Source organism: Fukomys damarensis, unplaced genomic scaffold (assembly GCF_012274545.1).
Source record: "Fukomys damarensis isolate Sample0158 unplaced genomic scaffold, DMR_v1.0_HiC HiC_scaffold_39, whole genome shotgun sequence".
In the NCBI taxonomy this organism is placed as follows: domain Eukaryota; kingdom Metazoa; phylum Chordata; class Mammalia; order Rodentia; family Bathyergidae; genus Fukomys; species Fukomys damarensis.
The window spans coordinates 6,675,376-6,700,959 of NW_022900951.1; the positions used below are offsets into that span (position 1 = coordinate 6,675,376).

A 25,584-nucleotide genomic window follows, 5' to 3' on the forward strand; every position below is an offset into this window, starting at 1 on the left:
TCAGTTTCTGGGGAATAGACAACTTGAGGGCAAGCCTTCCTCCAGCCTGCCAGTTGGACACCATACTAGATAAAGTTGCCCTTTTAATTTTATTCTTAGTTTTTTTCTTTCTCATATCAAAAACTTATTCACCTGGAGAATAATAAATGTGAAGAAAATAAACATGAATTATTTGTAATACAACCACACACAATAACCATAGTAACCTTTTGGTTCCATCCTTCAGTGACTTTCATGTTATGTGTTGTGTTGAAAAGTAAGTAAAAATGGGTTAGTACCACAGGTTTTCCATATCATAATCATGCTTCTCTTCCCTTCTGTGTTTGTATGTTTTATAGCCCTAGTAGATTTGTAAGAGAAATAAAGAATTTTGGTCTACCTTTAGCTATATGTTTTCTTATGTGTAATCATATAGCAAATTCCCATACAAAAAAAATCAAACATCATGCATATCCAAGTTTGTGAAACATCAACTCTTGAAGAGCTAGTGGTGTCCTCTTGTAAATTTGAGACTTGAAATTATGAACCAGAAGTTCCTTATGTGTATTTATATATTTTAGAAGATCTATAATAACATATTTTTCCCTTTGTTTAGCCTACTCTGGATATTCAGCAAATACAAAGTATGACCCACACCAGATTAAAGCAGAAATAGCAAGTCGTCGGGATAGGGTAAGTAAAACTAGTGTTTTGACAGTGAGAAGCATTGCATGTGTTTTTATGTCATGTTACTTAACCTGGCTTGTTTTGTGGCCAATTAGTATGTCTAACACTCATATTTTAGCAAAAGTTTCTATTTCTTTTTTTTGTCTTTTTATTGAGTTTATTGGTACATTTTAGGTAGACAGTACAATTACATTCATTATTGGGATCTTGTACCTTTACATGACAGGTCTTGGTTCTCATTTTTTACCCCTTGAAAAGTTTCTATTTCATGAGGGCCAGGGATGTAGCTCAGTGGCGCCATGTCTGCCTGGCAAGCTTAAGGTCCTGAGTTTGATCCCCAGTACCACAAAAATGAAACCAAACAAGGAAAGTTTCTATTTCATGGATTATTATTGCATTTTCTTTTACTTTGTACTTTTTTTCTGCTAGAAGGAAAAAAAGTTTCATTTTAAAGCCAGGCCAGAAGTACCCTATATCCCTGTGTTTCCTGGTGCTGAAAGATGTGGTGACATCAGGGCGTAGTGTCACAGGTCTGCTGCCCTGGGGTAGTTGGGTGCTGACCTAGACCCTTGGCCATCTCAGCAGCTTCCCTTCTCCACTGGGTGACCAGTCGTACAGGGCTGGCATCTGCAACAGGGTTTGACCAGAAGAGCTTCGATGCTCCTTCCCTGGTGTTGGTTGGATTCAAGTGTCACTTTGTTTTATCCCTTCAGAGTCTTGTTTTGGTTGCCTGCAAAGGGGAACACTTGTGTTGCATTTTTGACAAAGCACAGGAAGCATCTTGGCAGCGAGGTCCTCTTCGCTGTGTTGTTCCCTGGCCAGGTTATGCCTTTTAATGTGGTTCTCAAGATTTAGCCCAGCTAAGAAAAACACCTGGGGAGCTTTGTGAAAGTCCAGGCTCCCAGGCCCTTCCCTTGGCTTTGACCTAGGCCTGGAGTGGTTCAGAATTTGTTTAAAGAAGCTCACCTGGTGAAGGAGTTTCAGATAGTTGGAGACCATGATTTTAGAAACAGGAGGGGATCTATGAGTAGTGTCTAGGGGATCTAGGGGAGATCTATGAGTAGTGAGTAGAAGGAAAGATGACAAAGCATTTCAGGTTTGCTAATTGTAATGTGTAAGTCCTTACCTACAAAAAGAACATAGTTACTAGTTCCCCATCCGGGTAGGGACCTGTCAGCAATGGATAGAGGTTTTTTGTTTCAGAGCAAGGTGATTCTTCGAGTCTGGTAGTTTTAGACACGTGCGACAAAAATTCATGGAGAGCATAGATGATGCATGGAATTACAATCTAAGTAGGATCTTAGATGACCAGCACCTATAACAACTGTAAGTCATTTTTTGTGCTTGTTCGTGAAAAACAATGTGATTTCTCTTTAGCTTTCCAGATTAAAACGGGAGCTGGCCCAGATGAAGCAGGAGCTACAGTACAAAGAAAAGGGTGTGGAGACCCTGCAAGAGTGAGTTGCCTATATGTATGGACGGGGATGTTTTCCTCTTGTCCTGACCCAAATGGTATCTGGACACACATCCAAAAGCTTCATAACGTTTGTGTTTGTGCCTTTATCTATGCTCGTTATTGGCCAGTCCTAAGGATCAGAGCCTCTTTTTCTTGAAGAGATCTTTGTTTTTTTAAGTGGACGTACCTGGAAAACATGACTTTTAATTCTTATATTTATGTAATTCTCTCTATAACTGCACTGCCTAAGACACATAGGACCATTTACCTTTAAATTCAGGGTTTTGTTAGTTTTATTCTATTAAACTTTTTATTTAAAATTAAAGTTTAAGTTAATTAAAGTAAAAAAAAATGAATTTAGTTCCTCAGTCTCAGTAGCTACATCTGAAGTGCCCGGTAGTCACATGTAGCTGGTGCACATTTTCTCCACCATGACACTAGTGACATTTTAGACCAGGTATCTCTTTGTGGGGACCATTCTCTATGATGTTGAGCAGCATCCCTGGCCTCTACCTAATACCTGCCAGTAGCACCCATCCTCTAGTTTAATAACCGACGATGTCTTGAGACATTTCAGTGTCCCCAGTTGAGAAGCACTGTGCTAATAGCCCATCAGTGGGCAGAATAGGCAATAATTTCCATCCTTGCAGGAAATGTTATTGGACAGTCTTATCTATGGGTCCTGTTCTTATCTTTACAATTAGAACTTTACTCCTACTAAGAGTTTAAAAATTAATTTCTTTCAATTAGTGAGCTATAGCAAACCAATAAGTTCACTGAGCAAAAGTTGTTATTTTACAAATGGTGACAGTATTGATCTGAAAGAATTGTTTTCTTCCTAAAGGGTATTTTAGGCTTGTTGTCTGAGCATCCTTCTCTCTTGATTTAGAGTGGAGCTTCACTGCTAGACTTGGGCATGTGCTTCACACTTTCTATGCCTGTTTTCTTATCTGTAAATGGTGATTATCTTAGTCTTTTTGAGCCACTGTAGCAAAATAGCATTAGCTTACACAGAAGACATTTATTTTACAGTTCTGGAGGCTCAAAGCCCAACAGTCTGTTCCTAGCAAGAGCCCAGTTTTTGACTTGTGGATGGTCACCTTGTCACTGTGCCCTCACATGGCTGAGAGAGAGAGAGAGAGAGCGAGAGAGAGCGGGAGAGCGAGCTCTGATTGTTCTTCCTTTTGTTTTCAGGACAGTAATCTCATGGGGATCCTCGCCCCATGACCTCATCCAAAATTAACTGTATCCCAAAGGTCCCACTTCCAAATACTGTCACATTAGGGAGTAGGTCTCCAACGTAAGACTTCTAGGGGAGAGGACCACAAACATACAGTATGTAATGGTGATGATTGTGTTAGATTGTCTAATGACAGTCCCCCTTTGGTACCTAATTAGCCTTCAGCAAAGGCAGGAATCTGCATGGTTACCATGCTTGATAAAGGTAACGGTATGCCATGCTTCTCATCCTAGGTACAGACTCAACAACAGTGTGCCAAATATGACTGCAGTATCTCTCTTTATGGGGAGGTAATAAATGGATGTGTTTGACAAGTGTAATTATGTCAGCCTTGTGTAAAGGATAAGAACTGGGCATGTCAAACCTTGTTGAACATTAGGTCGAGATTGACTTTCTTAATCAGCCAGGATTGGGTTGGCTCAGGATTTCTTTGTGTGCTCATTCTTTCTTAAGATCATCTAAGCACCATGGAAGATACACACAAAAATGGTGAGCTGGATCCTGCATAGAGGGCCTTGGCTTCCTCAGGTACTGACCCCAAGAGCTGTTTTAAGGTGATGATTTATTCAGAAACACTGCCATTCCCCCTGCGGTTGGATTTTGATAAGCCTATTAACATATTTAGTGTGCTCTGCATTCTTTTAAAGTTATTATTCACTTTTTGATTTTCCTCCTTTTACTCAGCAACGTGAGTGTATGTGTGCGTGCATGTGTGCACTTTTCTATGTCACTGATCTACAACCTGAGGTTCCTTTAATTAGCCCTAGTTTGTACAGTTTTTTTTTTCTTTTTGTTTTAACCAGTGGCTGGTTTTGTTACTCATTTTGTCCACTTGCTATGGTGGGTCCCAGTGTACCGATCCACGCTCTGTCATTTTCTTCCTGTGGGCAGTCTGCTCAGCCCCTGCACACTCTGACACTTTGTAGGGTACTTCTGTGTGTGCTGTGACTGTGTCACTTCTGTTTAAGAAATGGGTAAAGACAAGGAAGTAATTTGACTTGCTAGGTCATCAAAAGTTGCCTGACTGTCTAGTTGAATTGGAGGTTGGTTCCTGTCTTTCTCTCAACATTCCACAGTGGTTATGGACAATTGCAATTGTAATGTGAAGCATTGTTTGTACTGGGGTTTGCAGTCAGCCTCATTGTCATTTGCAGAAGCTCTAAGGAAGGTAACTGGGTTTCTCCAAGAGTCTGAAGCTGCACGGTGCCCCTGAGCCTCCCAGGGGAGCCAAGTTCTTCGCTTTCCTGCTGCCTGTGGCTTATATGTGGGGTCCCTGTACTCACTACCTGCTCTATCATTCGGAGTCACTCCATTTCCTTATTTGAAGACAAAGGTTATATTTCATTGTCAGTATAAAACTGAATAAGCAAGGAAAGAAAATATGCTGGTCACTGAGAAAACTGCCTTCCTTTGCCCTGCTGGGACATAAGTCCATCTCTTGGTGTTCTAGTCATTAAGGGTAGGAAAAGGAGGCCTCTGTTTCTCCCAGTGTTTGGGCAGGGCAGCAGGAGCCCGCCTAGCCGGAGGTTTCACTTTACTCCTGCAGCCAACATGGAGTATAATTTGTGCTCCTGGAAGAGAGAAGGGCAGTGTTGTTTGTATTTTCCTTCTGCTTTTGTTAGCATGATCCCACGCTTGGGAGCAGCGATTGTAAACTTACCCCTTGCCAAGGGGAGGTACCTCTTGCCTGCCAGAGCTTGTGGGGACACCCGCCCTCCCCTGGGGAGGTCTAGGAGTGACAGGGAAGGCTCTGGACCTGGCCTTGGTCCTGAGGGGCCCACCCAGCACTGAGCCCAGCAACCGCCTAGAGGCCCGGCGGCTTCCCAGGGAGCGAGCTGTTTCTTGATCTGCACATTGTCTCAGCTCCCTTTGAAGCTCGGTTATCACTGCCTGTCTACTTTGTTCTGTGACACAGCCTCACAGGAAGAAGGGAAATATGGGCACTCATACCATGCTAAATTCTTTGTAAGTGAAAAACAGTCTAGTGGTCTTTCTCTGAGTTTCACAGGTGATGAGATGAAAAATATTATTTTTCTGGGATCAAAGTTTGGGCATTTATGTTTGGATCAAAACTTGCAAATTCTGGGCCGGGGATTTAGCTCAGTGATTCTGGTGTCTGCCTTGCAAGGGCCAGAGTTCAATCCCTAGTACCCCCCCCCCAAATTCAAAACTTACAAATTTATATTATTCATTGCGAAAGTTTGAAAACTCTTTGTAAACATTAAAAATATGATTATCCGACCTCCACTGCGAAATCCTGACCATAAGCACATATAACACAACCTGTTGTACGTGAACTTGGAGCTTCTCTGCTTTTATTACTAATGTTCATTTAAAGCAGCAGCCCTAGATTTTCCTCCAGAAAACTTTCTGCTGTTCATGCGTCCCAGAATCTCTAGTGTATTCTTTTCTAGAGCACCTCACCAGCAGTTTGGCTGCATATAACATTTTAAACTCAACTTGTTTATCTTGGTGAATTTCCTGGCTAGCAAGGAAATCCATCATTATGCTCGAGTCCAAGTGAAGAAAAAAGAGCCTTTTGTATTTAAAAAAACCTCTATATATGTTGCTAATAGTTGTAGAGGGGAGCTGGCCGTGGATATATTCTCTAGATTAAAGATAGAAAGTCTACCTATCTATCTATCTAGCCTGGGTGGATCTATGTCCCTGTCCCATTCCCTATGTTCTTAATCGCTTATTGAAGCAAACCCCAGAATCACATTGAATTGATAAATAGCTCCCCAAAAGCTGTGGACTCCTTTTGAAAACATAATGGTAATACCCATACTGTACTTCTTAGGCATCCTTTCTCCAGTGACTCCCCAGTTTCTCAGCTGTTCGGATCCAGAGTCAGATGAGGCTCACACAGTGTATTTGGTTGATGTGAAGTCTTTTTATCTCGCCTCCTCTTTTTTTGTTTTCCTGACAACTTATTTGCTGAAGAAAGTAATTTGCTTGTCCTAGAGAATTTTCCCAATGTTGGCTTTTGCTATTTGAATTCACAGGTTGTCACCAAACATGATCTACTATCCCTGTTATTTATGCACATGTGTATAAATAGTTTTAGAGGCTGGTTCTGATTCAAGTTCAATTTCTTTTTCCTTTTTAAAAAATTTAGTAAGAATGCTTTTGTGGGTGGTAATGTTACTTCTGCGAGAGAGCATATATTCTCTGTCTTTTTTATTTTTATATTTTTAAGATAAAAGAAATTTATTTTCAAGTTGAGGACATTATCCCCTATGATCTCATATTTTATTTTTATATGTTTCATCCTTTTATCCTTTCTGAATGTTCCTTTTTTTTTTTCCTCATCGAGTTTATTGGTACATTTTAGGTATACAGTACACTTACATTCATTATTGGGATCTTGTACCTTTACATGACAGGTCTTCGTTCTCATTTTTTCCCCTTGTCCCTGCCCTCCCTTCACCCTTTGTCTTTTTTTAATTTGTGAAGATTGTTGGTGGGTTCTACCTCGGCTGGGCTTCTGCTTCCATTAGCAGTATAACAGTATAATAGTTCCCTTCAGCCTTTCACCTAATGTGTATGTGTTCTTTCAGGATAAATTCCTTAAAGTGGACTTGCTGCATCAAAGCAGGCAGGTGTTTGTCATGTTATTGATTATCAGCAAATTCCTTTCTATAGGAGTTACACCTTTGTGCATTCTGACCACTACGTGAATGTTCCCGTTTTCTGTGGCTTTGCCTACAAAATGTATTGACAATCTCTTGCATCTTTGCCTCTCATTGGTGATAATATCTCGATGTAATATCAGTGTGCATTTCTTTTGAGGCTCTGTATAAAAGTCTAGAAAAATAGCATCATTTATAGTAAAGTTTCAATTTCAGAGAAATTAAGCTTTTCTAGTGAAAGATCTGCTGGACTTCGTTACTCTCAAATTTCTGAAGCTTGCTTAGAAAAACTGTCATAATGTGATGTATTACTACTATCCAGAGACAAATGGGGTCTCCAAAATGGGTGGTCCCAAGAATGGGCTGAGTATACCAGTTAATGTGGAGATATTCCCCTCTGTGTTGGACTCTAAGTGGTCATGCAGCCTGGAAGCTCATTTAACATGGCTTCAACCTGAGTTTCCCATGCTTACGTGACATTGATGCCTTTTTCTGCCATGACACCGATAATGTCCCTGAGTACTGGCTCAATGGCTGGAATGCTGTCCTGACCGCCTTGTTACCACATCCGTTGTTCATGGTGTAATATTTCCACACCTGGCATCTGATCCTTCTCACAGCTTCCACTGTGGCTGCTCTAAACCGAGCCGCTATTATGACTCACAGTGCTCACGTGGTAACCACAGGGATTCTTTTAAATGTTTCTTCTGCTTGTGACCCTCCTGTGGCCAGACCCTAGATGTGTTTGCCTCCTGGCCCAAGCTCACATATCCCTCATGTATTCCCTCAGCCACCCGGCCACTCTGCTGTCTGTCCAGCATGCTAGGCACATCCTGCCCTTAGAATTAGCATTTGCAGCTCCTGTGGCTATAGTGCTCTTTCCCCCAAATGTATCTCTCCCTTCTGCCAGTGTCTGATCAGTGAGTGATCTCTTATCAAGATCTTTGCTTAACCATCTTATCTAAAAACGTACACTCTGTATCACACACTATCCCCAAACTTGGCTTCATTTTGTTTAAAACTCTGGTTACGGCCTGATCTAATGATTTATTTTTATTGTCCATGTCCTTGACTCAGATGGCACTATATGAGGACAAGGACTTTGTCCTGTTCCTCGTCTAATCCCGGGGTCCCTCACAGCACAGGGCAGGGCTCTATGGAATGAATGGACGGCAGCCCAGATGCTATGTGGACTGGCTGATGTTGCTGCTCCTGCCACTGATTGCTGTCACATAGTTCACTTTATTCTTGGACACTGGGACCCTCTGAGCAAGGGCAGATCGATTCTCAGCTAAAAGCTTTACCTGACTGCAAGGATCCTAGGAAGGTCTCTATAAATAGGCCCGGTTCTCTCATTAACTACCACTTCCTTCTTTTTTCCTTTTTTGAGAAAATGTCCCACTAGGTAGTTCAGGCTGCCCTTGAATCACTATATAACCCAGGCTGGCCCTGAACTAATGGCAGTCCTCCTGCTTCTGCTTCCTAAGTGCTGGGATTATAGGCTTGTGCCACCATGCCTGGCCCGTAGCATTTCCTTTTCATCTGTATATTATATTATACTGTGCTTTGGCTTCATTTTTAAGAAGTCTTGTTACTTCTTACTGCTATTCAAATCACAGAAAGGGGTGTGTACCAAATGCTCAGCCTCTTGGCTTCGAGCCTTCTCATTGCGTTTGACAGCACATGGTGGCATGGCTAGCTGTTAGATTTAATGTTCTCTGTCTTAGGGAACATAAGGTGCCTATGATTGTTCATGGCTAGAACAGGCTTCATTTAACAGTGTGCCACTAACATAGTACATGTCACAACCCATGTAAAACCTCATGGTGCTCAGGTAACAGCAGAGCACGCAGAGCTGGAGGCAGAAACAAGAAGAGCATTGTTCCCAGTGCAGGACAGGGCCAGCAGTCCACCAGGACCTGCTGTTGACAGAATCTACCAGAAGCTTTTGGAGGTTTACCTGAGGCCCTCGCCAGAGCTGCTGATGTAAGAGGTAAAGGTTGTAACAAAACTTGCCATTCTTTTGGGTTGCAGCCTGTGGTATTAGCATGGAATATCTTTAGAGACCTGGCAACCCTTTTCTCCAAGATGTGGTGTTGAGCGAGTGTTTGGCTGCACTCTTGTTTTCGCTAGTTTGCTTCTCTTGACATCTTCAGATGGTATAGAAGTCTTAGGATAACGGCAGTAGAGGCTGATAATCAACAACTCTGGAATGCCTTGCCCATTCACCTGCTTAGGGTTCCTCTTCTGCAGCTGTATCTCTTACTCTTCTCTCCCACTGGCCCTTCACAAACAAACCTTAAAGAATCTCCTTTTCCCTGGAATAACATTTGTATGGCTGTATGGTAGCCTTCAGATTTGACACAGTGGGCCTTTGACTTTTTCTTGTTAACCTAGTGCTGAATAGGATGAATGCTGGCATGAGGGCACTGGCTGGGGACCCACCTCTATCACTTACTGGCTGTGGGACCTTGAGCAAGTCACTTCACCTCCCAGCGGCCAGGTGCAAAGTAAAGAGGGTGGAAAGGTGAAGACTAGGTCAGTGTGCTGAATTCTTTCACAGTGCACAGACACAGTGTGACGTGTCTTTGTTGGTACTGCCTTTTATTCTTCCCAAGTCTTTATCACTTTTCTAGCATTTTATCTGTAAGCCACAGTCTAAACACTGACTTGCACTCTTAATTAAAATGAAAAATCAGAAGAAGACAGTTCTTTGACAGTGACAGATATTATGATTTACTTTATGAAATGGGACACATAGATATTTTATAAACTATCAAGTCATTAATTACATTTTCTGAATTTGACCAGGGCTCTGGAAGATGTTTTTAAAAGACACAAAACTCTCAGATAAGTGAATTTTGTAGAAATGAAGAAAGGTCTGCTGCTCTTTCAGGTTTTTGTTAGATAATGGATTGCAATTGATAACCAAGTGTCATGGAGCATGCCTATAAAACCAGCACTCTGGGAGGCCGAGGCAGGAGGATTGTAGGTTCCAATCCTGTTTGGGGCAACTTAATGACTTGGCAAGACTCAGTCCGAAATAGAAAACTAAAAAATACGCTGAAGATCTAGCTTAGGGTGAAGGCCCTGAGTTCAATCCCCAGTACTGTAAAACAAAACAAAACCCCACTTGAGAAATGGATGCAGTTTGAGTTCTGTGAAATGTAACCTGCCCTTATAAAAGAACCATTTAGATCCACGTTGAACATTTTGAAGATGGTGACAGATGTCACACTCAAGCAGAAAGGGGCATCCCTGTGCCCTGTGATCCTGTGCCATTTTCAGAATGAGGTTTGTGGGCTTTAATCCCTGCTGTGTCAAATATTAACTTGCCATTGGGCCATTTATAACCTTGACTTCATTATAAAATACAAGGAAGACTATGCTTACTGCATAAGGCTATTGAGGGAGTTGAATGTGGTGAAGAGCATTAAGCATGCAGCAAGACTCTCACCTAACAGATGCTATACTGAACCATTTTTAGATATTTATGCAGTAGAATAATATATTTTATAAAGTAATGTAATAAGTAACTATTTGGAAGTGGTAGTGTCTCCGAGGTCCCTAGCTTTGAGATCAAATTATCTAATGGCTTTTGTTGTTGTTGCTGTTAAGAAAGACTCTTTCCCTTTTCTTCCCTGTGCATGACAACCTGTGTGGAACCTGGACTCCCTGTTTTGCTGCTGGGGCTCGCTGTTTAAGGGAACCTTTGGGACAGGGACAAACAGCTGCCTGATCCAATCTTCAGCATCTTCTCCAAGGTCTTACAGCCACTTGGGTAGAGCTGAGACTAGGTCCCAAGTTCCTCCATCTTTTGGTTCTTTTTCCATTTGCAAAAGATATATCTCCATTTCCTATTATTTATCTTTTATTTCGCTCTTTATTTATGCTTTGAGTTTCTCATTGATTGTTAAAAGAGTTATCAGACTTTTATGGCTTCAGGTTTTGTCTGGAATGACATAAACCTTTTTTTTTCTTTTTTCTTTTTTTTTTTTGGATTTTTGAGACAGGGTCTCACTATGTAGTTGAGACTGACCTGGAACTCACTATGAAGCCCAGGCTGGTCTCAAAATCACAGCAGTCTTCCTGTCTCAGCCTCCCGAGTGCTGGGATTACAGGCGTGCGCCACCACGCCTGGCGCCGACATAAACCTTTTCAACAGATTTCAACATCTTAGGTGGGTTGTGGCTCATGACATTAAAAATGGTGTATTGGAAAGCCCTTTATCAAAAGAGAATATACGACATTGTTATGCAAATAAACCTAGATTTTTTTTTTTTTTCCTGCAAGAACAGTTTGGTGGTGTCTTGGGCACAGCTAGTGCTTTAAGATGTATGGGCTTTTATTTCTGCTTTCTGTTAGACTCTTCATTTTCCCTGGAACATCTAAAATGGAAACACAAATGGGTTTTTCCCTGGTTTTATGTTTTCCTACGTAATATATGTTGGTGTCTCTGTGATCCCTGTAAGATGAATGGCTCTCAAAAGACATGTTTTTTGGGGGGGATGGGATGCTAGGGGTGGAACCCAGAGCCTCACACATGCTAAGCAGTTGCTCTACCGCCAAGCCATGCCGCCAGCCCAAGGTGAACAGTGCTCCCCAGGGGACTTCACCCCCAACTCGAGCTCCTGAACTAAATGTAGAGCCAAAGAACTCCACCTCTGCTTTTAGTGTAGCTTTATCCTTCAGTAATTTCATGACAGCATGTTTCATAGACTTCTTTTTGCGGTAAAATCACTCGGTATTTACAAGTGTAGAGACTATGGTGTTTGATTCAATAATAACTATAATAAAATACCTGTCAGCAAATAATAATTATTGTAAGAAGAGATTGTTTCAACATTGCTCTAGGAGCTGATTGTTGGACCAAAAAAATTCCCAGTTCCACCTGGTAGAAGCTCACCTACTACAGGGCCCCAGGAGTCTGAGGTTGGCCTGGTGACTCCCCATGTTGTTCCCACTCCCTTTTTCTCACACCCTTTAGCCACATAGAGCTGCTTGTGCAGAGTGTCAGAATGACGCTGACTTTTGTTGTGAAGTTGTCACAGGTGATAAAGTACAGGTGGAATATTAGCGAATGTCCCGTTTGGCTTATTGGTCTGGGTAAGGTCCCTGCAGTGAGTGAGAAAGCCAGCCATTGTGGTAGAAGTGTGACTCGTTTTGAGAGACAGACAAAAGTGTTTTGAAAATGTACAAGGGGCTTATATGCCCACTGTTATTTTTGTTGGCTTCCAAATTTAATAGACACCAAACAGCTAGCTGATACTGTGCTGGGAACTTATTACATTTTATTGATAAAACTCATGATGACCCTCAAGGTGTTAGAGAGTTAAAGCTAACCACTTCAATCACTTGTAAAGGAGCCAGAGTAGGGATTTACAGAGAGCAAGGAAAAAAAGGAGAATCATGGCCCAAACTTGAGTTACTGCTCATTTATTTCAACATTCCACATGAAATACAATACAATAGTTAAAAGTACACGTATCCTCTTATAAAATGGTACTATATATAATTTTGTTTGTGGATACAGATAGGCAAAGTGTGTTGGAGAAACGTATAAATCTTTAACTGCTCCATTATGGAAGTGCCCATGGTCATTCTGAGATTCAAGTATGACGCCATTCAATGTGTGGGGCCCTACAGTGTACCTGCATCTACTCTCAGAGGTAGGACTTAGGATCAGTCTTCATAAACATTTTATTTTAGTTGATGGCAGTCATCACAGTACCCTCGGGCCCTAGAGCCCTATTCCAGCCAGGGGGCAGTATTTGTCTTTTTCCTGTTCAAAAATGCTCAGGTCAACTCAGGTGCTGAGCTTTGCTGTGATTTGTGACACATGTGGCAAGGAATTTATTAACAATAGTAAGGTACTAGAGCTGGCAGCTTGTTTTTTTCTCTCATGAGTAAGTAGATTCTGCATAATCCTGGTAATAACATCGCAAACATTACATGTCTCCCCTTGCATTTTCTTCTTCAGTCTCATGCCCCTACTATTGGAGAAGTAATTTTAGTGTCCCAATTTGAGAGACAAGGAAAGAGATTGAAAGAAGTGAAGTGCCTGGCCTAGGGCATTCCACAGGACTGGAATGCCACTGCTTCTCACAGTATGCTAACAGGCTTGTATGAGTGGAAAACAAGGCAGTTTGGGCTATCAGTTGAAGATCCAGATCTTCAGGATAACATGCAGGCAACATATTATAATCAGAATCTGTGTAATGGTGGGTCTGGAACCTGAAAAGCAAGCTAGTTGCTTCCTGGGGAAGGAATTAATTCCATTTTTGGACTAGTCTCCCAAGTTCCTCAGCCCTAAGGGTTTCCAAGGCCTGGGACTTAGGTATGGGAGATGTGACAAAGGATGTGCTCCTGAGGCTACCTGCTCTTTGAAGGCGGGGACAAATCTTGTCTTGTTTGGTGCTCTGCTTCCACAAGGCCTGGAGCCAGGCCTGTGTGTACGTGGGTTGGCTGGAGGGAAGGAGGGATGGAGGAAGGTAGGGAAGAAGGCAAGAAAGGAAGCAAGCTTGGATGTTGGATGTTTGGATTGAAGGAAAGGATTGAGGAGGTGGGTTGGGGACAGAGGAGACATAAGCATTTCTAGCTTTTGCACAAGGTGCCATTATTGAAAGCTTACCACTTCCTGCTATTTCCCATACACTCTGCTGGCACGCACACAGATTTCATTCATAGGTTCATTTCATAAACATTGTTGACCACTAACCCGAATGATGCTGGGATTAAAAGAACATTTGATCCTCCAGCAAGGGAGTGTGGTCTCTGTATTACTCCAGCCAGTGATCTCGTCAGCAGCTTCACATAGAGGACACAGCCATCCTCTAGTGCAGAGGGTGCTCCTCTGTGAGGGCAGTGTCTATCAGCCAGGTCTCAGGGTTTTTTTATTTACCATAAGAAATGAAGATTTTGTGAGGGTTTCCACTTTTCTGTCCCAGAACATTGCTTTTAACTCTTTCCTACCTTCCTGTGAAGCATGTGGGTTTCAGTGGTGGTTGTTTAAAGAAATGTTGTCTTGTGAAGTGACTCTTAACTTCTTTTTTAACCAGGATTGATAGGAAGATGTCAAGTGCTCATACCAACTACAAACTAGATGAGGCACAGGCTATAATGAATGAGCTCCGGACCATCAAGAAAGCCATCTGTACAGGCGAGAAGGAGCGGCGGGACCTGATGCAGGTGAGGTCTTATTCCTCATCCACCCACCTGCCTGTTAGCCTAGCTGATTGTCTATAAAACTTAACTTATAATATTATGTATTTTTGTGCTAGACACATACTGTGTTTAAATAAATGTATTAATTTCCTGGGGCTACTATAACAAAGTACCACAAACCGAGTGACTCTGAACAATAGCAATTTATTCTCCCAGTTCTGGAGGGCAGAAATCTAAAATCTGGATGTTGGCCAGACTGCCCTCCCTGTGAACGTTCAGGGAAGGCTGCTACTGGTGGCGGTGGTGGTGTGGTTTCTTCCAAGCCTCTTAGCTTCTGTAGCCCCAGGTGTTCTTGGTCTTCCTTGGCACGTAGACACATCACTCCAATCTCTGCCTCTTGTCATAGAGCCTTCTCTCTGGTTCTGTTTCCACATTTCCTCTTCCCATCAGGGCACCAGGCATTGGATTAGTGCCCACCTATCCAATATGACCTCACTAACTAGATTGCAGCTGTGAAGACTTGATTTCCAAATAAGGCTACATTCACAGATTCCAGGGGTCAGGACTTGAACATATCTTCTGGTGGGGGCACAACTCAACCCATAACCGTGGGTGATAAAAAATTCATGTTGTTAATAATCAAAATGATTCAAAAGGTGTATGGTAAGAATCCTTGCCCTGACTCCATCCTCCCACCTCCCACAAGTACTTTTATTCCTTTCTTGCATACCCTCCCAGTGTTTATGCAGATGCAAAAAATGTGAATGTACACTCAGAGGCCTTTGCATAAAGCTAGGCTTAGGCTACTGTTCTGCTATAGCTTCCTCGTGTGACAATAAAATCCTATAGCTTTGCCATTATCTGTTCCCAAAGAGTTTCTTTATTCTTTGATATGGTTTTTTACCATGTGGATACATTCGAACTGGTCTTTCTGTTTGATGTTGGCATGTGTTCATTGCTTTCTCTTATGGTACTTACTTCTTGCTTGATACTCTAAGGGAACACCTAGTAGGCATTTGTCTAGATTCTGTAGTAAGTCTCAGAGGACATATGAAGTAAAGCTTGGACTTAAAGGCAAAAATGAGACTAGATGCACAAATAACTACTTTGCTTGACAGTGCTTCCTAAGATCCATAAGGCCATGCGGGACTTGTGGAGAGTTTCCATGGTGCTCCTTAAAATGCAGTTTATCAGATTTCATCCTAGACCTACTAAGTTAGAATTTCTGGAGGTAAGGCCTAGAAATCTGTATTTTTAGATGAAGCAGGTGGCTTTCAGTGGCAGAGACAAGGAGTACGTGCCCCAGGAGGTCAAATGGAACTCCTCACTCTGGCCCCTGTGAAGCCATCCCTGGAGGAAGCCACCTCATTGCCTCACTTGGATTCCCTAATCACAGAGGTAGGAGAGATGATTTCTGGAGAAGTTTTAGTCCTTAGTATCTTCTGTGAGGCCTCTACAACTCCAGCTATGAGAAGCTTCAGGGAGAGGCATGGGGAAAGTCCTTGCCCATCAAAATCAATTGTTTTGTCTTCCTCATATGAACTTCCCTTCCAAGAGGCCTTTGTCTCAATTTCAAGCCAGTTATGTACATCCCTGATCTGGTGTCTGTAGTGATGCTGAAGGTGAACAGGTTCAGAAGTCTGAAAGAGGGCTGGGGATTTAGCTCAATAGTACCGCTGCCTGTCTCGCAAGTGCAAGGTCCTGAGTTTGATCCCTGGTACCAAAAAACAAAAAACAAAACAAACAAACAAAAAGAAGTCTGAAAGAAATGCTAAAAACTCAGATTTCTGTTAAATTTCTACACGAAGGGATTCCATGTGCCAGAATACATACTTATTCTAAATTTTTGGCAAAATAACAACATGAGGTTACTTTGTAGAATTTTTTGCTCAACCACATATAATTATGACTGAAAATTCAGGTAATTAAAAATAACGTAAGCATCATCTAGTAGCTGCTTTCTTTCTGTGGTGTTGTTTTCTTTATTTTTGGTGCTAGGGATTGAACCCAGGGCCTTTGCACTGAGGTATGTCCCCAAGCCCTTTTTATTTTATATTTTGAGACAAGGTCTTGGTGGTAGCTGGTTTCATCTTCCGTAGTTTTTATATAAAAGTCCCACAGAGTTATGCATCTCTCTCCGACTCATTTACAAACTGAGCATTTTAGATAGGAATGTACATTTTTTTCTTTAAAAACATGAAGGTTAAAAAAACAGTAAAAGTGATACCATAACTGTTATTGGTTTTATTCATGTGCTACCAAGAGGACTTAATTGCTATCTGATTTAAATAAGAATTTTATTTAAGGTGTATGCAGTATAGTTCATTTATTTTAAATGTAATGAGGATGGGAAATGTGTGTGTGTGTGTGTGTGCGTGTACGGGATAGGTCTCCAGTCTAAAAGCTACAGATCTCAAACCAGAAGGTATGGGAAACATTGCCATTTGTATTCAAAGAGCTTGTCTCCTCTTGCAGAGCCTGGCCAAGCTTACGGATAGCTTCAAGAATAGCTGCTCCCTTGGTGACTTCCTCCCTGATTTACCTTCCAATGCTGGTGTACTTGGTGATTCCGGGGCAACACAGCACTTCTGCGATGCCGGCTCCCAGACTGAGGCCATAGGGGAGGTATGTGCACCACTGTGCCCTCAGACGGGCAAGAGTTGGTAGTGGTGTGTGACCTTCACTCGTTCAGTTGAGTTTTCCATTTTCACTTCCGAAACATGTATTTTGGCTTTTGTGCCATTCAGTTGGAAGAAAAAGAAATACTGTTTCTCATATCCAGCTATTCTTATTCTTCCAAAAGAATGTCAGGAAATTGAATTAAAAGCAACGCTGATGCTTAGAAGAATTTCATTATGCCTCTTTTGATAACTAGTGAAGGCTTGAGTTAGCCACAAAGTAGAGTTAGGAGAATCATCATTTTGAAGCCAGGTAGTGAAGTCAGAGACATACTATTATAATTAATAATGCAATAGAGTGAATTTTGAAACTGATTTGTTACCAAATAAAAGCAGAAGTTAATTGCAGTCATCCCTCCGCATGTGCTGGGTATTAATTCTGGACCCCCTCAAACACTGGAATTCCTGGAGGCTTAAGTTCCTTACATAAAATGGTGTATATTTGCACGTAGCCTACATACTTCATCTGTAGACTTCAGATTATCTTTTGATTATTTATAATACCTAATGCTATGCAAATCATTGTTGTATAGTTTAGGGAAGAATGACACGAAAAAAAGTCTGTCCATATTCAGTACAGACACAACCACTGTGGGCCTAACTATGCTTTGGATCTACAACTGTGGGACTCACAGATAGGCTATATTTTGGATCTATCAGAGAATTAGAGAGCATACTGCATTAAATGAGATGAATTTTTTTGCCTTTGTTTCAACTTATACTAAGTAATTTCCTGTTTCTTTTAAAAGTTAATTTGTTGTCGTTGTTGGAATTACAGTATACAGTAGATGAATCCACTTCCCCTGTTTAAAAATCAAAACACCAAACCAAAAAACCCACACCAACTTTAGGAAAGCAAAGATCTTCCCAACCTGATTCACAACCCTCCCACCCAGAGTGGGTGGCACAGTATTGTATGGAGTATTTCTTTCTAGGCCTTTGAAACATTGAAATTGAAAGACAAAAGAATATTCTTCATTGTTGCTGAAAATTTAAATGGATTTTATATTTTTGAAAATATTCTCAATATGTGTTTCCCTTCTTTTTTTCTTGTGCTCTGGAAAGTTTGTCTTTGATGACAAAACAAGACTTGTAGACCGAGTCAGACTTAACTGGCAGTATGAAGAAGCCCGAAAGAGGTAAGAAGCATATTTTTTCGATCTTGCCTTCTGCTGTTTGTCTCATAAAAAAAGGTTCAGCATAGCTCCAATGTGTGATTGTCCATATATTACTGCAGAATAATATCTGATGGAATATAAAATAAACGATCTTCATTTGAAGTAGCTTCTTACTACACGTAGCAAACTTAAGTGCCCATCTGAATGTGAAATTATCAACATTGCAGACAGTTTTAAAGATGTGATTCAGTATGGGTGAAGATCTTTCCAACTTTCTGTGTCAGACCAAGTGGTTTAGGACCTCCCCTCCCTTCCTCCCCAATCAATTTATCAGGCCCTCAGACCAGCAGAAGCAAAACTGTTCTGTCTCTGTATATGTGGCTTCTAATGCCACAGGTCAGTTGTAGAGCCACACATCTTGGTCTAAAAGCTGTTTTAGTCTGTTTTGGGTCTGTTGGTGCTAGCAGTACATTCTTGATTTAATGTTTTTTTTTTCTCATTGAGTTTATTGGTACGTTTTAGGTGTACAGTACAGTTACATTCATCATTGGGATCTTGTACCTTTACATGACAGGTCTTGGTTCTCATTTTTTCCCCTTGTCCCTGCCCTCCCTTCACTCCCTCCTACCCTCCCCATTTACAAACACTTTATTTCCATTTTTTAATTTTCTCATATTATTTTCTTTTCCCTTATTACCTTTCCTACTTTCCCTACACCTTTAGCCCTTTTCTTCCTATTTCACATTGTCAATTATCTCATTAGGATCTTATGTACTATTATAGTTTTTCACACTGATTTACTTTTGTTTGGAGAAAAGTGACATCATTTATATCGACCTGCAGTGTGACTCCTCTGCCTTCAGCAAACTGAGATTTGGTTGGGTTTGTGCACTAGGTTTCTCTTTGCCACCTCCCTCCCTCCCGTCTTCACCAGATCACTCCAAGGGGTTTCCAGAATCCTTGCTGGCACAGTATTTTTATGTAGCACATTTTTCCTTGGGTGCTCAGTGCACCCATTTTCAACATTCTAACCCTGCCCCAGCTTTCATGTCCTCTTTTAGAGACTTTATGTTTATGGTGCCTTCTAGAAAGCCTTCAAACCAAATCATTTCACAATGTATGCCTCAGAAAAGTTTGTGGCATAGCTTTTATAAAGTTTCCGTAGTCGTGTATGAACTATGATCCAACTATCTTGAGGAGAAAAAAGAACAGAATACTGGTGGGTTGAAGGAGTCCTTTCTAAGATAAGCATAATATACTCAGTATATTCTGTGGTCCAGCGTGTCTTGAATCCACTCTGTTGGCTTTAGGAAATGTATAAAAGTAGAAACAAAAGTGAACCATTTTACTCTCTGCCACAAAGCCAACTGCAACTGCCACAGGCCTTCTGTGTGCTAGGAGGCATCCACCCAACTCTTCCTGGCTTTTCAGGGTGGACTCATGGTGGGCTTTACATCTCCCCACAGAATGCCGCCAAGTTCACTGACCATTACTGGTTCCTTCCATGACCACATTCTTCATTTCTCGTGCATTCCTTCTGTTCAGCTTCTGACTGTCCTCTGCTTGCTCGGGCCTGTTTCTTGGTAGAACTTCAAAGTGTGGGTGCTGGAATCTGCTGTGCTGAATTAAACACAGAAAACAGCACTGCCACACTTAGGACTATAATTGTTTTGTGTGTTGTGACATTTACCAACCGTAGCAAGCGATTTCTTTGTTTTCTAGAAATGGTGTCAGTAACACAGTGAGCAAGTAACCTTCTAAATGTTGGGATAATACATTTTGGGTGAAAAGTTGAGTATTTAAAAATATTTGGAGGGAAGTCACTGCATTTCACCATTACTTTTGAATAAAATATTATTCCTAGATCCTAGAAGCTTTTTAGGAAATGCACTAAAGTTAGAGGTGGATTCTGGCCCCAGCTTTTCAACCATAGTAGTTCCTCAGAATTGGCTTTCTGGCTACTCTGGAACATTTAAGACTCACCCATGTGGTTTAGAGTCAGCCAGCGTTGGCTTGCAAGGGTGCTGCCTGTCCTTTTCCCAATAGTTCAGTGCTTCTTGACATGAAAAGTGAGTACTTTAACCCTCAGGGGACTTTGGCAATGTCCAGAGACATGTTTAGTTGTCCCAGCTCTGGGGTAGGTACTAGGGGCATCAGGGGGGAATCAGAGACCAGAGATGCTGCTCAGCATCCTGTGTTACACAGGGCAGCCCCCATGACAAGGACTTACCCAGCCCGGCATTCCAGAAAGTGAGGAAGACAAATAAGAGGCCTGGTCAAAATGAGATTGGTCAGTGGGTACAGTAAAAAGTCCAAACGAGAATGGCTGTGTGTGAGAGGGAAAAGGAAGAGGAAATAAATTTTGGAAAAACTTACCTTTAAGGTCTGGCAGGAGAGGACAAGCAGCTAGCAAAGGATGCTAGGAGGAAAACAGTGACATCAAGCTGTGGCCTAGTAGACCTCTGCCCCAAGGTATCCCTGGTTCACAGAGCACAGGGCAGCAATGGCAGATTTTCATAAAGTTTGGCAGTCCTAAGACAGCCCCTCTTATATCCTTTCTTAAATTGTCTTAGCCCAGGAAAAATGGCCACTGAGGTGTTGCTCTCCCTAGATTGAACAGAAGAAGCTGACCTCAAGAATATTTCCGGGAGTCGATATTGTAGATGAGCACAATTTAGATGGTGGATCTTGATTTTGATATCATGGTTTGTTACTTTCAATGGACTTTAAGCTTCCTAAAACCATCCTTGAAATATTCCTGTGAAGGCCTCAAGCAGGAAATGACAGTTCAGTCATCGTAGCCCCTCTAGAATCTAGTCCCCTGAAGTGGTGGTGGCAATGCACCTCACAAGTCCCCTTGGAGTCAGTCTATTCTGCCTACAATCACCCCCAGTGTACTAGCAAGGTACTGGGTCCAGTACACCTCATGCTGTTGTCAGGACAGCCTTACATTCCCAGCAGGCATGGTAAAATATAGGGACAGTTAATGTCATCAGGTCACATCCCAAGGAGAATAGCAATTTTACCAACATCTCTCTTTTTGAGCATCTTTATAGACTCCCTCTAAATAAAGCACATGGCTACAACAGTGCAGACATGGGAAGAAAGTGGTAGCAAGCAGTTCTCTGGCAAGAACTACATCTAGAAAAGATGTGAACATTCCAGGACCCAGGTGATAAGCACCACAGTCAAAGCATAATAGCTTCAAGTCCTGTCCACAGGCTTATCACGTAGCATATCCCTGATATCTCTGTGAGCATCACTGGAGGAGGGGTGTCCATTACAGAGGAACATCATGTACTCCTGCTCACCCACTGAAGCATTAGAAAGAATGCAAAGCATAGCGTGTCCTTCTCTGATCGTTCAGCCTGAGTCTAGTGAGCATCATGTGCTCTTACCCAGGTGGACTGCCATCACTTTAACATCACAAATCACTTAACCTTCTGCCACCTCATCCTGGGATGTCAGCCTCCTGCCTCTCATTTTTTAAATCATTCCACTCTGCAAAGTTTAGCTTCCCTACTGTATTAGTCAGGGTTCTCCAGAGAAATAGAACCAGAGGAGGGGAGAGTTGAATACAGGAATTGACTTATGTAATTTTGGAGGCAGGAAGTCTTGCCATTTGCCACCTGTAAGCTGGAGGAGACCCAGGAAATCCAGTAATGTAATTCAGTCCAAGTCTGGGAGCGGGTGCCAGTGTTGGGTGGTGGTGGTGGTGGTATAAGACCCAGAGTCCAAAGGCCCAAGGAGTAGGAGTTCAGATGTCTGAAGGCAGAAAAGTGATGTCTCAGGTCAAAAACAGCACATTTTGCTCTTCCTCTTTGGTTCCAATTAGTGGACTAGATGACTCCCACCCACATTGGTGAGGGCTGTTCTTCTTTACTCAGTCTTCTGATTGAAATGCTGATTTCTTCCAGAACCATCTTCAGATACACCCACACATCACCGCCCTGCATCCCTTAGTTCAGTCAAACTGACCCGTAAAAATAACCATGATGTCTGCCCACTAGGACCACCTGTATTTTGCCAGTTCTACAAGGGGGAGAAGTTTATGCCTTTATGCATTTTGCAGAAGTCTTTTCTTGAATATCTAGATTTGAAATTGTCTGTAAGAGGTACAAAATGATCTGCACAATGTGGAGATTTCATATGTATTCAGAGTTAGAGAAAATTTGTGGAATTTGAACTCATAATTTCAAATGGTAGAGTGATGTCTAGAGAATTCTCTGATCAAACTCAGACTATCGTGGTGGCCAGTTTTGTATTTTCAATGCCGGGTCATGTGAAATTGTACCAAAAGGACTGCTTCTGCCTTTCCCTTCAGGAGCATCCCTTGGATCTTATGATAGGAATTATTTTCGTGTTACTGGTTTAAAAATTTTAGAAAAAATTTTCGGTACTGGGGATCGGATAAAAATTTCAGAATTTTTAAAAAATGTAGTTGGAATTGCAAGTCTTCTTGAAGCAATCCTAATGACGCAGATAGCTCCTTATTTTTAACCTTAGAGCACTTGTTCCAGAACTGTTCACAAACTGTAGCTGTTTCCATGGAAATAACTCAGTGCAGATAGGAACAAAACACTTGGTCCATCCAGTTTCTCTGTGTCTTAGTTTTTGTTGCCAGGGTTTGTCTTGCTGTTCATAGGTTGTCAGGAATCAGCGGTGTAATGATTGCAATTGAATTTGATCAGCAACTTGATTTTTCTCTTCATTTCTCAAGTGATTTTTATATCTTATTTTGAGCAGTGGGAAATAAAATGAGAAATAAAATAAAGACTGCTGGGACTGGTCGCATATGCCTTTAATCCCAGCACTCTGGGAGGCTGAGGCAGGAGAATCACAATTTTGAGTTCAGCCTGGGTAATTTAGTGACTTGCAAGGCCCTGCCTTAAAAAAATGAAAAGGGAGTGCTGAGGATTTAGTTCAGTGGTGCTGCTGCCTGCCTTGCAAGCACAAGGTCCTGAGTTCGATCCCTGGTAGAAAGAAAGAGAGAAAGGGAGGAAGGGAGGAAGGGGCTAGAGATAAAGCTCAATGAAAAGGCCCAGGATTCAAACTCTAGTGCTAACAAAAGGGAAGGAAGTAATAAAAGGAAGAAAAGAAGGTAAAAGAAAGGAAGGGAGGAAAAAGAAAATGAAAGGGGAAAGCTAAGCTTCTTTTACCACTGCAACTCCATCTTCCTGACCTGGGACACGATGAGGAAGCCTGAAGACATTGTGCTTTTTTTATGTTAAAGGTAGGTCCCTGAAGGTTTGCACTTCCTAAGGGGAGATGCTGTCAGAGCAAGGAAGCTGAGGGTAGAGTTGGCTGTTGGGTGTATTGGTGAACCCTTCTCAGATGTTTTAGATTCAGACCTTTTGAACTTCCCACATGAAGAGTTAGTAGAGTAGACACTGGTTTCTCAATGTTTAGCACTATGCAGTCAACTTAGATCTCAGTTGAGAGTGTATTTAACCTTTGCTTTCATTTAAATAGGTATTTACAAAAAAACCCTAAGAGAAAATATGAAAAGTATTAAGTCTGTAGCTGTAGATGAAATCTGAAGTTAAGAGGATCTAAGTTGAGACCAGGACTTAGACTGTGCTGTGAGTCTCCACCATGACTTGTCACCACTGAATGGGACTGTGGGTTGCCTGGGGTTATTTTCGCTCTTCTAGAAAGCAGGAGGCTGCTAGGAACATCAGAGATCATATGGTAGGAAAAAAAAAAAAAGAAATCATATGATAGAATATAGGTTTTTAGGTGGCAATTCAAATAATTGGGGATGGCTCTTGATGTGTCTCAGAACCTTTTAATATTAAAAGTGAATTTTTCCTAGAAAAATGCAAATCATTTAAGATTTTCATATGAATTGTGGGGGTCTTAATAGTTTCTGAAGCATAAATGCAGATTTCCAGTCATAGTTTAAGGTGTCTGAGTTGGAACAGAAAAGGTGTTTGGCAGAAATCATAAAGGAAAATGATTCCTAGGTTTCTTATATCTGCATTAGACCTATTCAGGGAATAAAAGTTGGAAATCACATAATAAATATGATACTTGAGTGTTTAATTGAGGATTTGCTTTCATTTCATCACTATCAGAGCATGGGGCTATATGTTTAAAAACTTTTAAAGGCATTTATGGGCCGGGGATTTGGCTGAGTGGTTCTGGCGCCTGCCTTGCAAGCACAAGGACCTGAGTTCGATCCCCGGTACCAAAAAAAAAAAACCTAAAAAAAAAGAAAATAATAAATAAATAAAGGCATTTGTAAAGGCCATAAACTGTACTACTTATCAAAATCAGGAATCAATAAAGCAGGTAGTTGACTTGTAGAAAAAAAGAAGAAAAAAACCTCACCAATTTTCAGTGGGTCTCAGTTCCCTTTAAAAATGAAGTCGGAAAAGTTTTTTTCACAACCTTGCTTTGCTTCCATGTGTTTAATTGCATTGAAGCGATATTTCAAAGAAAAGCCTTTCTGTTTTTCCTTTAACACTTAGAATTGAAGTGATGACCCTTGAAGGAATAGGGGTTCCAAGCAGCACATCAGCCATTTGGCATGGATATAGAAGAAGGTGCATCAAACCTCAGTGCATCTGTGTTTAACCTTTGGCAGGAAGTCTGTGTCTTCAAGTAAACCTTCCGCACTAAAGATACTCCCTGCCATGGCCCATGTCCAGTGCTCAAGGCATACTGTTTTAAAGGCACAGCTGTTTTGTCTGTTCTATGGGGAATGTACAAGCAATCAGTTGTCGAAGGAATCCTTCTAGTGTTTTTGGCTTCTAGAGCAGACAGACAGATAGATATGCTTCTCTTGCCCTGGCTAACACAGGCCCCAAATATCCACACACACAGTATGGATGGATACAAAGAAGGAAATTGATATGTCCAATATATGTTAATATTCTTCTAAATTGATAGCTATCTTGAAAATGAACCTGCAAACATTTGCACTGTTGTGACCTTTTATTATAAAAAAGAGCATTATTCTAAAGTACAGAAATGTTTGCCTGGTGTTCAGCACAGCCCGAGCAACTTTTCCAGGTGGGTTGGGAGAAATCAACTTCATCTGGATTTTCTTTCTGGTGAAGTCATCCCTGCCTGTATGTCCTCGCATATTTTTCCCGCAAACTATGAAGTTATAGTATGTAGTTTAAGTTTGGCTGCTGGACTGTTTCTTTATGCCTGCAGTGGGCAGGCCTTTTAAAGGTTTCCCTTTGCTTCTCCTCCCTCCTGTAATTCATTTTGACCCCTCATTCCTTTCTCTGATAATGCTTTTTTTTTTTTTTTTTTTTGGGTACTGGGGATCGAACTTGGGCCCTTGCGCTTGCAAGGCAGGCAGTGGAACCACTGAGCCAAATCCCCGGCCCTGATAATGCATATTGCTTGAGATTTTCCTGGGAAGGGTATGATTATCTGGAACTGGATCTTCTGTTATCCTCAGCAACTTGAATCCTGATAGACACAGCCTACCTAGAGCTAAGAGCCTCAAATGGAATCTTGGCCGCCTCGCATTTACACCTCAGCAAGCATGGAGTGGGGGTGGAGCTCAGGGGTAGATTCTGTATGAGGCCCTGGGTTTGATTCTCAACACCACAACAAAACAACAGCAAAAACCTTAGAAATCTTAAAAGGAGTGCATTTTAAAGTATCCAGG

General features: G+C 41.6%; 1 protein-coding gene across 2 annotated transcripts in view; it reads left to right on the forward strand.

Moving 5' to 3' along the window:
* Positions 1-25,584, forward strand: part of Wwc3 (WWC family member 3) — a 63,394-nt gene that overhangs the window by 11,762 nt on the left and 26,048 nt on the right. For both annotated transcript variants that reach the window (XM_010613993.1, XM_010613992.2), the window contains exons 3-7: positions 596-672; positions 2,044-2,123; positions 14,053-14,182; positions 16,634-16,783; positions 17,902-17,975. In XM_010613993.1, coding sequence (XP_010612295.1) covers positions 596-672; positions 2,044-2,123; positions 14,053-14,182; positions 16,634-16,783; positions 17,902-17,975 — 511 coding nt within the window. The remainder of the gene's footprint in view (positions 1-595; positions 673-2,043; positions 2,124-14,052; positions 14,183-16,633; positions 16,784-17,901; positions 17,976-25,584) is intronic.